Source organism: Lynx canadensis, chromosome C1, assembly GCF_007474595.2.
Source record: "Lynx canadensis isolate LIC74 chromosome C1, mLynCan4.pri.v2, whole genome shotgun sequence".
NCBI lineage: Eukaryota > Metazoa > Chordata > Mammalia > Carnivora > Felidae > Lynx > Lynx canadensis.
The window spans coordinates 151,033,096-151,047,367 of NC_044310.1; the positions used below are offsets into that span (position 1 = coordinate 151,033,096).

At 37.5% G+C, this 14,272-nt stretch overlaps 1 protein-coding gene across 1 annotated transcript in view; it reads right to left on the reverse strand.

The window, feature by feature from the left end:
* The window catches only part of LOC115522076 (fibroblast activation protein alpha), a 73,961-nt gene that overhangs the window by 43,332 nt on the left and 16,357 nt on the right, over positions 1 to 14,272 (reverse strand). Inside the window, exons 3-10 of the mRNA XM_030327671.1 lie at positions 12,929 to 13,027; positions 11,873 to 11,967; positions 10,875 to 10,949; positions 9,355 to 9,407; positions 5,579 to 5,651; positions 4,790 to 4,910; positions 3,689 to 3,843; positions 1,548 to 1,651 (exon numbers count right to left, since the gene is read on the reverse strand). Coding sequence (XP_030183531.1) covers positions 1,548 to 1,651; positions 3,689 to 3,843; positions 4,790 to 4,910; positions 5,579 to 5,651; positions 9,355 to 9,407; positions 10,875 to 10,949; positions 11,873 to 11,967; positions 12,929 to 13,027 — 775 coding nt within the window. The remainder of the gene's footprint in view (positions 1 to 1,547; positions 1,652 to 3,688; positions 3,844 to 4,789; positions 4,911 to 5,578; positions 5,652 to 9,354; positions 9,408 to 10,874; positions 10,950 to 11,872; positions 11,968 to 12,928; positions 13,028 to 14,272) is intronic.

Sequence of the window (14,272 nt, forward strand, 5' to 3'; positions counted from 1 at the left end):
AAATTGTTAGTATTTTACAGATGCTCCTCTTGACTCCTTATACAGTACCCTTTCTATCATTCCATTTGCTTCCTAAGGAGAACGACAGTAGAAAGAAAGAAAGAAAGAAAGAAAGAAAGAAAGAAAGAAAGAAAGAAAAAGAAGAAAGAAGGAAAGAGAAAGAAAGATGTATTTAGTCTAAGTTTCCATCAACTAGATTGGTGGTAGTTGGGGGAAGTAATGGATCATCCCCCCAAATAAAGCCATTTTAAATTATCCAAGAGGGGCGCCTGGGGGCTCAGTCAGTTGAGCGCCCAGCTTCGGCTCAGATCATGATCTCACGGTTTTTGAGTTCGAGCCCCGCATTGGGCTCTGTGCTGACAGCTTGGAGCCTGGAGCCTGTTTCGGATTCTGTGTCTCCCTCTATCTCTGCTCCTCCCCTGCTCATGCTCTTTCTCTTTCACTCTCTCTCTCTCAAAAATAAATAAACATTAAAAAACATTTAAATTATCCAAGAGTAGATTCACCCTGGCAAGGCCCCACTGAGGCCTCTGCTGAGGTTCTCTTTCCTATCAGTGATCAATCATTCTGCCCTGGCCGACTCTCCTGCAAGGGGCAGCATGCCCTGGCCTGTTAGGGTTTGGGAAGTAGTGAGGAAGCCCACCAGGCTGGGTGTGGGCGGCCTCTTACCTTGATCTGCTTCAACCATAATGACCACAGAGGACTGATGGAGGGTTGGAAGGGTTGCTACAATCAGAACTAATCAGACAGGATCTACATATGGCCCCAAGCTGGGGGAGTGAGACTGATTCATGTCCCTGTCTCCTTACAGTGAATCCCAAACAGATAATTGTACAACCAGATAATTGTGAATAGACTGCATCCTAGTAAAAATTGCTAATATTTGGAGAGGGTTGGCCTCTTGTTAGTCATGCATATGTGATCAAACATGATCTATAAACCCTGGGCTTGAGAGAACGTAGACCAGACTTGAAACAAGACAGGCTGAGAACATATATGAATTTTATTATTTGCCCACTGATCCCAAGTTTACATTCACACATCTGAGGGGAGTATCACTTAGATTGATCGCTCTGATCATCCTTACATGTGTGAAAGGGCTGACACTTTAAAATCAATTTAAGAAATGTCATTTTTTGGGGCGCCTGGGTGGCGCAGTCGGTTAAGCGTCCGACTTCAGCCAGGTCACGATCTCGCGGTCCGTGAGTTCGAGCCCCGCGTCAGGCTCTGGGCTGATGGCTCAGAGCCCGGAGCCTGTTTCCGATTCTGTGTCTCCCTCTCTCTCTGCCCCTCCCCCGTTCATGCTCTGTCTCTCTCTGTCCCAAAAATAAATAAACGTTGAAAAAAAAAATTAAAAAAAAAAAAAAAAGAAATGTCATTTTTAATTTGGTTACGTATTTAGGTTTACATGCCAATTTTATTTACTTATTTCTGCTTAGAGTACACATATCATAAACTCACTAGAAAAGAAGTGTAAATCTCAGCTAAGAAATTTAAGTGTTAAAATTCAGGTTAAGGTGGAAAGAGAGCATCTGGGCTTGCCCTACCTTGATGCTATCATTGCTGGAACTGGCACTTCTATGGGACCTATATGCTCAGGGTGAGTGGCATCGATAATAAATAACCGAACAACAGGATTCTTAGCTCCAGCCTGCCGAAAAAATGGAGATTATATGCTCATAAATTTTTAATTATGACTAGCATATTAAAGACACTTTAGGAGTTTAGGCATTTTTTATAAGTTTACAATATTAAGTATATCATTGTTGAAAACATTTGAATTATAACATGACCAGGAATTTCATTTCGATTTTACTTGCAGGGCAATTACAAATATTATGTCAACCAGAGTGAAGACACATATTTTAAGTGATTAATGAGAGAGATTTGATTCATAAGGGAAAATATTTTGGATATGAAAATTCAGTGCCATAATTGATATTCTCTTTTCTGACTTTCAAGACAGATATTTCTTCTTCTTCTTCTTCTTCTTCTTCTTCTTCTTCTTCTTCTTCTTCTTAGGATAATTATTATAATCACTTCTCCCTGTACTGGAAGGAGTGCAGGGGGGAAGACAGTATAAACAATAAATAACAGAAGATATTTTTTGCTTTTTGCCCTATAATTTGGTCTAGGACAATCATCAGTCGGTCTCCTAGCTGGTTACATTACTACTGTTATCATCCCCCCCAAATTAGGGAAATGTCACCTCCAAATAAAGTGACTGTAGAATTTGCACTTTTCTTGTTTTGTACTTTCTGTGCTATTATACACCCTAAATTTACATGACAGTGTAGTTCACACCCAGACAGCTTCTTAGAGTTCCTGTTATTTTAACACAGAAAAAGAGAGTCTTATAATTGTCAAACAATTTAGGTCCACAGAGTTCAGGTTCACAGCCTTAAATGACTCCACGCCGTTTGGATTTATCTAAAGAACTGTCCAGGCTCTCCTCTGACCTCCTGTTTCACTGTGAAGCTTAGCTGGGACTTCTGGTTTCTTTTGAGTTGCCTCACCTCTCAGCTTGATGTCAGATGTTTCAACAACTCTAGTCTTCAAGGAAAACATGAAAATTTGGGTCCCAACTTCTCTGTCGGTGTCAGTTAGTCCTCAGCTCTGGGTTCCTCCATTTCTTCCTGCTGCCTTACACCCTCTTGAAGATCCAAATTCTTTTACGTCTTGGGTCCCAAGTGCCACTTCTCTTATTTCCAAACATCTTCAGTCTTTCAGACTTTATATACAGCCGTTGAAGGGTCTCCTACCTAAACATGCATCTCCTATCCATTATCTTTTATCACATGACTTTTAACATAAATTTTAGACTATCTGGAATTTCTAGTTCTCTATCTATACCCACTGTGACTCGCATCAGAAACCACTTGTGTGTACACATATCCATAGAGGGACCCACTGGGTCCATCTGTAACAGTGTTCTCTTTGGCAAGTAAACACAACAGGGACCAAAGAACAAAGAACTATCTTCTACAGTCACTTCCATTCCTTGTAAAAGAGGAGAATTTATTATTTGATCCTTTTCAGATTTTTTGCCTAAGTCAAATTAGGATATGGCACTTCTCCACTGTGACCTTGCTGTTCTCCTACTATACATACAGGAGCCCTCTCTTCAGACATGGGACTGAATGAAAAGTGTTTCACTCAGAATTCTAGAATGGTTATACGAGAAACATTGGGTTCATTCCATGTCTAATTTCCTCAAGGAAGACACTAGATTCACACACTTAACCTACCTTATATGTCCAGAAAAGATCACAACTCATGCCTGCTTCTACCTGACAGGAACATCAAGTTCAACATTTGTATTTTCCATTCTAGTTCGCATTTACATGAGAATTCAAGAAGGAATTGCAAAACAGAACTTTACCCTGAATTTGGAGCATGAAAGATGAAAAATTAAAATTAAGTTAAGCTTGTTTTTCCTCCATAATCTAGACCATATGTTTTTCAAAGATTCTGCGATGGATTTTGCAAAGACTACTTCATCCAGCACAACCAGATGTCCAAAGCAACAGATGTCCACATAAATAATAGAGCACAGTACAATGTTTGCCTTACAATGCACAAGGATAAGAAGCTCTCCAAACTTGTTGATCCCACCTCTATTCATGGTGTTGGTTGCTCATTTTGACACCAGAGGAATGGAAGCATCTGTTGAAAGTACTCAACATACCTTGGGGTATGGAATATTTATTGTTCTAGGATATTGTTCATCACCATAATAGGAATAGGCGATAACTGGTATCTCGGTATCATTAAATTCTGCATATGCCAAAAATTTTCCATTAGGAGACCACCAGAGAGCGTATTTTGTAGCAAGCATTTCCTCTGAAAAATAAAATACAAGCATACAAATAACCGTTATGGCTTACTCTTAAAATTATTGCAAATTCTTCAAAATATATTGTATTAGCCATTTACTGACTACAATAATTTATTTAATGTGGGTGTGACATATGCCAGAATTTGGTTATTAAAAAAGATAAGTAATCTGAGTTTAAAGACATAGCCTAACTTATACCTCATTTCAAACATCAATCAGTCTGCGTAGGAATTGATATTAATCAGAAATGTAATTCTTTAAGTAAATTAATTAAGCATTTCAACAATAAATGATTTTTCCCTTGGGGCAGCTTCTGGTTTTTATAGTCACCTAATGTAGCCCAAACAAGGAGAACTGTAATTACACTACAAGAGTGACATAAGTGTTAGATGTTGACTTTTTCTCCTAGGAATATTTAAAAAACCAAAAAAAAAAAAAAAACCAAAAAACAAAAAAACACAAAAAAACAAAAACAGTTCCGTTATATAATTTTTAATAAAGGCAAGAACTATAAGACTTCTTAAAGTCCAGTTCGGTCCTGGATCCTGCATGGCCTACAAAGAGGACACAATTCACAAAAGTATCAAAAACTAGGAATATTTCTCTGCAAAATTATGTAGACAGTTGTTTAGTTTTGGAAGAAAGATTTATTCCTCAAGAAAAAAGAAACCTGAGGAAATGTACCAACACAGCATCTAAGGACCATAAACTTCTTGAAATGTAAATTATTACTACCACTTTATAATGCTCATGAAAATCAGCTCTACCAGCCTGATTATTAGATTTTGTTCTTTGAGAACATGTACATCCTGTTCATAACCTGATAACAGCTTTCAGAAATGCCACCATTCATCTCGGTAACATACCACTTGTCTAAACTTTACTGAATATATGCAATTATTTTCAATTAAAAGCCTAAAACAGCAACGGTAGAAAAGGAATATGATTTACCTTCATAAACCCAGTCTGGGATCCCATTGAATATTTTATTTTCTCTTCCATTAAATGTTATTTGAAAAGGTGGGTCTTCTGGTCTTTGTTTCAAATAGATGTTGTTTTGATAGACATATGCCTAGAAGTGGTGGTAAGTTAGTTAATAAGGAGAATTCCATAAGAAATACAATAAAGTCTGTAAACTTGTTTTGATTATTTACCTAATACCTTCAAAATGCATGGTAATCCAGATGCAAGAAGGAATCACAACTAAAGTATCATTTTAATAGGTCAAAAAACCAACCAGCTCACATTAACATCAGTTATGATTTTTAAAGTCTATCAAATAAAGCATAAAGTTTACCATATATTTGTTGTTTTATTACTCAAATAATTGTACATATTAACAGAAAGTCAAATAAATCTTTGAATATTAATAGCTAGCCAGATCTAATCTTTATTTAGAGTCCTTAAATAAGAGCTTGGACAAAATTTCATGTTGTCTGAAGCTAGTCTGGGAAACTTGTGAAAACCATATTTTTCCTCAGCTTTCTGGCACAACGCATTCTGGCTGAGTATGAGGATAAAGTTTTTGACTGCGATATTTAAAGAAGTCTATCCATGAGCTTGAGATTTTGCGGAATTCTCAGATGAGTTTCAATTTATCAAAACTCTTCCCGTTTTTAACCACTAAAATAGTCATGAATTTTTTTTTTCCTTTCAGGCAGGGAAATTTAACAAAGGCCAAAATCAAATGGCTCCTCTTTTATTTAAATGATTAAACACTTCTATAATTTAAACACTTACTAATTTACTCCCAACAGGCGACCAGCATAAATACTGAATTGGACGAGGAAGCTCATTTCTTCTTACAAACTGTCTAGAAGGAAAAAAAAAAAAAAAGGAAGAAAAAATAATAATAAACCTTGCTGTTCAAGGGGGAAAAAAGCATCTTTACAAACAGAAAAAAGTAAATAATAAAAATGAAGGATCGTCCTCGGCTTCCTCAAACCTAACGGAAAGAATGTTGCAAAATGGCACTGGAGGCATCGGGTTCTGGTAGCAGTTCTTTACCAGTTACTTAAGTCACTTAATTTCTCTGGGTCTCAGTTTTCTGACCTTTGTAATGAAGTGAATTAAAGATTTATTAAAGATTTATAGACTGTGAAAGTGGGACTATCTCTAGAAATTATCTGGTGGAACACCCTCATTAAAAAAAATAAATAAACGTGAGGTTAGAGAGATACGACTTTTTAAAATCACATCGCTGGTTCTTGGCCGACCCTAATTAAACTCAAGTCTCCTAACCCTCAGGACTGTAAAATTTGTACACATCAGGCTGAGATGGTCGATGAAGTGCCTTCCAGCTCTAAAATGCTATAGCTGTGCTGAAGTTTAATATGTGCTCTTCCACATTCTCATTTACAACCCCCATCTCTGTGAATGCATATGCATTTCAAATTTTTGAAAATAAGATGCCATTTGACAATCTCCCCAGGGATCTGACTTGAAATCAGAAAAGGAAAGGAACATCTGATCTCAAACTAAACTGAAAAACAGATCATACACTGGGCAGTATGCCTTAAGCTTGCAAAGTTCTCCACCCATGGGGAAATTTCAAATATCTTATTGGCCAAAAATCTCACTTTGGTGCCTAGACTCACCCTGCAAATACTCAATTGACTAACTTGCACTGTGGGGCTTTTGTAGTTCTTCAACGAGAATGTGTTCAGATTTTTGTAAGTGCTAAAGAGTCATAGGATGCCATGCTTAAGTTTTGACTATTATCTTCTTGAAGATTATATTAATAGTTTCATCAAGACTGCTTTTGAAGATAAACGAAACAAGACTTGCCTCCAAGGTATAAATTGAGGAGCCTGAAGAAAGACTCTTTGTCCTCTCCCTCAAAAAACTAACTCCAACCTGGACCTAACATGCCTGACATTTCTACTTTTCTCATTCTTTTAAAGCTGGAACCTGCAAAGAATTGTAACCCACGTTACTTTGACACAACTTATTAGGTCATGCAGCCTGAGGCCTAGCAAGCCGTGAGGGAACACAGGCAGATCAGCTTTGACTGGGGAAAGAGTAATGGCCATGGAAGAGAGAGACCGCTGGTGAAGCAGTGAGAATCCTGCCTGCCAGAGGGCAGTATATGAGCAGCAGGCACTGGGAAGGTCCGCAATATATTGAAACACATGTGAAGGCACAGGCAAAGGAATGATCCAGAAGAAAAGGCATTTCTATCTCAGGCCAGCGTTCATGTTACCTTTGACATTGCAACGCTGTCTTAGGTTTCCATATGCTGTGGAATCATCTATGCAAGCATGCAGACAGCGCCAAGCTGAAAATCTCAGCGCAGAGTCTCTTCATGACTGGCAAGTCACCACAGCTGCCATTTTCTATGTTTTCTAAATAACTAACACTATGAGAGAAAGTGGAGGAGGCTGCTCACAAAGGCTGTCGTCTCCTCTCAGTATTCCTTCCCATGCTTGAAACCAGAACTATCTTCACTTTCTCTGTGGTAGATTTTTATAGACTCTTCAGAAGCATATAGAAAATTTGGAATTAGTGGTATGTGGTCTTGCCTTGAATCTCAACAAATTTGTCATCCCTCACTTCCTAAATTATGCTATATTTACCTGACAAAAGACAAATTTGGCAAATTAGAAAGTTGTGCAGATAAGAAAAGAAAGAGAGAGAGAGAGAGAGAGAGAGAGAAAGCAAGCAGGCAAGTAGTGGCTTGACTAAGTTCACTGCACAAAAGCTAAATATTTAAAATAATTCGAGGCCATAAAACTTATACAAGCCATAATTAAAATATTAGTATTGTCACTTTCTTTTGAAATGCTGTTTAATTTGCTGAACCTTAACGTAGGATGTGGAGAATTTCAAAACAATTAAAAGAAAAATAAGGAATCGATTAAAGCCTTAAGAAATTGTGCTGAAAGAGTAAGGATTTTACTTCACCAATTTAAAGTTTTCTTGAGAGTAGGGTCAGTGCCTCGAGTTCATTTGTATCTCTCCATATATGCTTTTCACATAATAGGTGTTCAATAATTTCTTTTTGAGGGGCTCCTGGGTGGCTCAGTCGGTTAAGTGTCTGACTCTTGATTTCAGGTCTGGTCATGATCTCAAGGTTCGTGAGTTCAAGCCCTGTGTTGGGCTCTGAGCTGATAGTGCGGAGCCTCTTTGGGATTCTTTCTCTCCATTTCTCTCTGCCTCTCCCCCGCACACATGCGCGCACACACACACACACACACACACTCTCTCTCTCTCTCTCTCTCTCTCTTTCTCTCTCTCTCAAAATAATAAAAAAAATAAACTTAAAAAAAGAAAAAAAAACCCATTTTTGAATTTGATGATGATGTGGATACAGAGAAGAGAAAGACCCAGAGTATATTAGATGAGTTCAGTTTCTACTTTATGTAGTAGTTCATATTTCCTAAATTGACAGTTTAAGATCAGAATCATTCTTTTCTGAACTCTTAAAACAAGTAGATTTTGTTTTGAATTTTTGTGTTCTTACTGGACAAAAGAGGAAATAGACCATAAAATTTTTCAATACCTCTTCAAGCCATATAATTATTTTTCCCTTTTATATAACAGCAAATAGGATATCACATTAAGATGAGTAACTAAACCAACTCATTGTCCATACTGAGTCAGAGTGATTTTTCTAAAGTGCAAATCTGATTCCCTATTGTCATCAGAACGACATCTAAACTCTTCTTAATGGTTTCCTCATGATTATTTGGCCCTTGCTTCCTGGCCCCAACTCCTTCCCAACCTTACACCACCTCTCACTAGTCAGCATGCACTCCTCCAATTTCAACTCAACTGACCTATTTTGAGTTTCCGAAACTCTCTGTGCTCTCCCTTCCCTTGGGGCCTTTACAGGTTATTCCTTCTGTCAGGAATTCCCTCACTAGGTGTTCTGCCTACCTACTCATTCGTCTTTCTTTCTTTCTTTCTTTCTTTCTTTCTTTCTTTCTTTCTTCTTTCTTTCTTTCTTTTTTTTTTTTTGATTAAATTGAAATATTTCAAATAATGAAGCATACAAAGAAAGAAAGAAAATGGTATGACAGAGGCCAACTTATCTACAGCCCCAATTTAAAAAATATTAACGTTTTGCAATTTTAGTAACAGTTAATTTAAAATCAATTAATGGAGTCTGTGTTTAGATACAACTGAAGGAGATTTGCATCTCCTGCCCTTCTACTTCCTTCCTTGGAAAAAGCCACTCTCTCGTAAGCAGTGTATCATTCCCATGCACGTGTTTGTGCTTTCAGTATGTAGGTTTATGTCCATAAATGGTATATTTATAATTTGGTGTTCCAAAGTAGGGAGAATAAAACTGCCTGGTGAATAAAAATACAGAACATTTGTCAAATAAAAAGAGGTAAATGTTTCATAAAAGTATTTCCTTAAATTTCTTAATTTCTATGGGTGTCCATACACGGTAAAGAAGTAAAACACTAAGATCAGTAACAAGATAATGTAATCTTAACTTTAAATCAGAGCGTGGAGTGAAAAATCATAATGGATTTAAGTAGTATCAATGCATAGATATGAAATTTTACCCAGTATTTAGGTCATAGATGTGATATGTTGCTGTGTAAGAGTATCTCCAAAGCTGTCGGAAAGAAGAGAGACAGAGACAAATTATGATTCTTAAAAAGCTTCTATCAATAATGTATAATAACAAATGATTCAAGATTCAGAATTATAAAAGGACTATTTTCATAAAGCACTAGGAAGGATATGTTTCAATTCCAAAAGAGTCTTCATTTAAAGAGTTTTACTGTGGACTTTTGTGATGTTTGTCTAAGTTCCAGAACTAATCTCAGCAGTGATTCAACCCTCACTCCATAAAAAGCATATCCGAAGACATTTCTTAATATAAAAAGCTTTTCTTTGACACACTCTATCCTAAGAATTTTTCCTTTATGCTATACCTTGATTTGAAGTAAAACCCCCCATGATCTCCCTGGCCATAAGGATTACCCCAAACCTGTGTAGTTCATTACAATGATACCCTCTAAAATTAGATAAAGAGAATTTTATTCAACACAGAGTTTTGTTACAACATGTTTGCCTTTCTTAAAATATAACACTTTTTAAGAATAATAGAAATTGAAAAAGAAATAGAAGCTCCATAGTTTATAATTCCTCCTGAAAAAAAACTGCTCTTTTTCTCATTAAGTGTATTTGTTCTGTGGTTAGTGAATAATACAAATATTATTTTGGATTTTGTTTCATAAAAGAGCTTTCAAACTCTTGGCAAAGAAACTCCAACTGGTTAAAACATGTCTTCCTGAAGACTGGTAGCGACCAGGACCCGGTCTACTGGAAAATAATCAGCAGACTGAACAACCTGGGGCGGGGGGGGGAAGATTAACTATTCATTCTGTATTATATCTCACATGGGATATGAAAAATGGCAGTAAAAAGGTTCTCTCTCTAAAGGTAATCACTAGAAGTTTCATTTGATAATAAATTCTTTTGCCTTCTTGCAAAATTATCTCGAAGTTGTGTAAGTAGAAAAAATAAGATCAACTTCCCTCTATAACTTCATTCAAGAAGGGGAAACGAAGTAAAGGTAAATGGTCTGATTTGGTGGGATATTCCTACCCGAGTTTTTTGAAGCCACAGATTGAAACCCTAGTGTACCGCTGACCATATATTATCCTACTTGAGCAAGTGAGTTAAATAAGCTACACCTCGATATTTCCATTTTCCATAACAATTAACTTTCACAAGGTTAAAATATGTGAGGATTAACTAACGACTTATGAAGTCAACTAGTTTTAGAAATAGAAGTGTAATTGTCCCGTTTCTGATAAATATCAGTGCCCCCAAATGAAGTCCCCTACCCCAGAGGAAAGTAGTTTCTACCGTTGGAGGATAGCCAGACAAGTGCACCAAATTCTGAATTATGCGTATGTGCTTCAGTTATGTTTTTTAGGCTCATCTAGAACTCACATTAACTTCTTGAATATTTAGAGATAAAAATATACTCTCACTTCCTCTTACTTTTATAAACCAAACTGTGGATTAGTAGCAGATATAAACGGATATACCCAAATTAAATAGTCAATACCTTTGAATAATCACTTTCTAGATAGGCAAATTGCCGATCAGGTGACAAGCCATAATTTGAAGCATTCACACTTTTCTGAAATCATAAATAAGTCAATTAGAATATAGAAGAAAAACCAGAGCCATGTAAATGTGAAGTATTAAAAGGATATGGCATAATTGACATACTCTTACGTACATATACTGTCTATGCAATTAAAAAAACGTTTACATGGTACTTACTGTATACAAACAAATTTATTAAACACTATGAGAGGAAGATGTGATACCTAGAATATACTTTGTGATTTCAGGAAGCTTAATATGTTAAACTTGAAAATAAGTAGCGTATTGCAAATTAGAAAGTTCTATTGAAGAAATACAAATATAGCATTGCGAAAGCATTTGAAAAAGAGATGATTAAATCCAATTCAGAGGATCATTGGTTGCATGAGGAAGAGAGTATCATCTGAGCTTGACTTTAAAACATTAGCAGGCTTTTGAGGGTGGAGAAAGTGGGAAGAGCCTAGGAGCATAGAGCAGCAGAAGCCTACATTTCATAGTTCTTGTTTGTCGAGCGTGTATTCCAGGTTAGGTGCCGTCCTCCCACATTCAAATGTTACACTACTTACCTCTTCTAGAAACCCAGACTGGTATTATTCTTCCTACTCTTCAGAGAGAGAGAAAATGAGGCACACCGTGGCTGGTGTGGTATGGAACCTTATTTAACTTTCCATAGCTAAGTGACAGAACCTGGATTTGAGCCTCAGTTTGCCTGTTATAAGGAATGATTTCTCAACTCTTCTCTCTTACTACACTTTTTTCCCAGAGAAGGAAAGATGCTGGGTGATTGAGAGGAGGCAAAGGCCGTAGTATAGTGTGACTAGAAGAGAGACTTGGAGAATTCAGTGGGGGATGGAACCGAGAAGGCTAGGTCAAGTGCTGAGAGTTTGGATTCTGTTCCTTGGTCATTGAGTAGGTGGCAAAGGTTTGAGGAGGAAGATGATGCTGGATACATACCATGGTGTTATTACTCAAAATGGTATATGATTCTCCTGTTTCAATATTGTAATATACTATATCATTATCTGTAGACTGATGAAGATATTCTTGTCCTTTAAACAAGAAGGAAAACAAACTTGAAATGATCCCCCTTAGTAGGAAATGCATTTATAAGAAAGAGAAACCTCCCTTATTTCACAGACGTGCTTTGCTTTTCTTCCCTGTCCAGGACATTGCTTCGTCAGACTCAAAATAATTAGCTGACAGTGGAAGGGAGGAAAGGATGCTCTTTTCTATTTTCCACAAAAATGCCACATTTGCTAGTAGGCTGCCCTATTGTGACCAGTTCAGGGTGCTGGGGAATAAAATTGGGTTTTCTCTGTGATACAACAAAGAGGATAAACTGGTGTGTTTAAAAACTCGTGTTAAAATGGTGTATTTGTTTTGAACTAAAAAATACATTATATTTGGGTTGTGTTTGATTTAGTTTAAAACTCCTTTGATGTGCATTTTATTTTCTAAAGAGAAAAATGAAAATATTTAAATGTGTTCAGTCCCACTTTAGATACAAACTATAATACCATAAATAATTTAGTTGACCTTACTATTTGTTTGGACTTATTTGACAATATCCTATTCTGAAAACGTATATGCAAATATCAACTTTATGGCCTATGAAGGATTTTTTTTTTTTTTTTTTTTGTGGCCAGGATGGGATTTGTCCATTTCTCAGATTATCTAGATTAACAATGGAATTTCTCTGTTGGTAAAATTCTTATGGCCTCTCCTAAATAGGTGCATATTCAGAAGAGTCATACAATACGCTCAGATTGTTCTAGCAATGTACTCTCAACTTTCACTTTTTTACTGAAAATCCAACTGGCATCATTACTATTCGGCAAATGGTTCTGTCAAAGTGCTTTGGTGGCCATTTGACTTATCTAAGTAAGTGCTCTTTTTTTTCTATTTCAATTGATATGGCCTCTGTTACCATTGAGATGTATTGGCACGAAAAATAAAAACAAAAACACGTATTTTCAAAAACCTCAAAAGGTAAAGAAACAATCCACTTACCTGAAATCCAGTTTGGAAAAAATGTCTTATAGGAAAATGTCCCATTTAAAATATCCTTCAATGTGAGTGTTCTTGTTGTACTTCCTTCAGAGTCATGAACTTTAGGGGAGATGGAAACAGTATTACTAAAAAGATGATTAATAACGCAAATAAATCCTGAGCCTGTCTCTCATCTGTCCTGTCTCCTATAATGAAAACGCTGCCATTGCTAAACTTTTCACCCCTGTTAAGAGTTGTGAGTGTCATCGCCTTGATAGAGAGGCTAATCAAGGCCTAGAGAGACAGTCGGCTTGCCAGAAGGAGTATGATGGGCACTCAGGAAGGCCATGATGGGTTGTAGGCACCCTCTTCAGGCAGCACAGGGTTGTCAGAGGTCTTTTATAAAAGATAAGATGACCTGGGGCACCTGGGTAGCTCAGACGTTAAGCTTCCTAGTTCAGCCCAGGTCATGATCTCGCAGTTTGTGGGTTTGAGCCCCTCCTAGGGCTCTGACAGCTCAAAGCCTGTAGCCTGCTTCAGATTCTGGGTCTCCTTCTTGCTCTCTGCCCCTCTCCCACTCGTGCTCCATCTGTCTCTCTCAAAAATAAACATTAAAAAAATATTAAAAAAAATTTTTTTTAATTCTAGAAGTAGAGGATTTCCATATAAAACCTCACCTAGGGTAGCTGACAAACCACAAGGGCGACAGAGCGTGAGTGGGGGAGGGGCAGAGAGAGAGAAGGAGACACAGAATCCAAAGCCGGCTTCAGGCTCCCAGCTGTCAGCACAGAACCCAATGCGGGGCTTGAACACATGAACTGGGAGATCATGGCCTGAGCTGAAGCTGGATGCTTAACCGACTGTCCCACCCCAGAGCCCCCCCCCAAATATATTTTTAAAAGATGAGGTGACCCTCCAACAACCCTAAACCTTGCAAAGCTGGGATTGCAGACCTAGCTAAAAAACTTTGTCCTTTGTGTGCCTGGGTGGGGCTCGATGGGTTAAGCGTCTGACTCTCGGTTTCAGCTCAGGTCATGATCTCAGGGTTGATGGGTTCGAGCCCCCGCATGGGGCTCTGTGCTGACAGTGCAAAATCTGCTTGGGATTCTCTCTTTCCCTCTCTTTCTGCCCCTCCCCTGATCATGTGAGAAAAGCCCTCTCTCTCTTTCTCAACATAAATAAATAAACTTAAAAAAAAAACCCACACCTTATCTTTTAAGCAGTTCTTTGTACTTCGTCATAGATGCTTGGCTTGGATTACTACTGGTTTGTCAAGGATATAGTTTAGCATCCCATTTGGTCAGAAGAGATCAGCCAAAATCCTTACCTTCAGACATCTCAAGAGAGAATGTATCAATGAAAGTA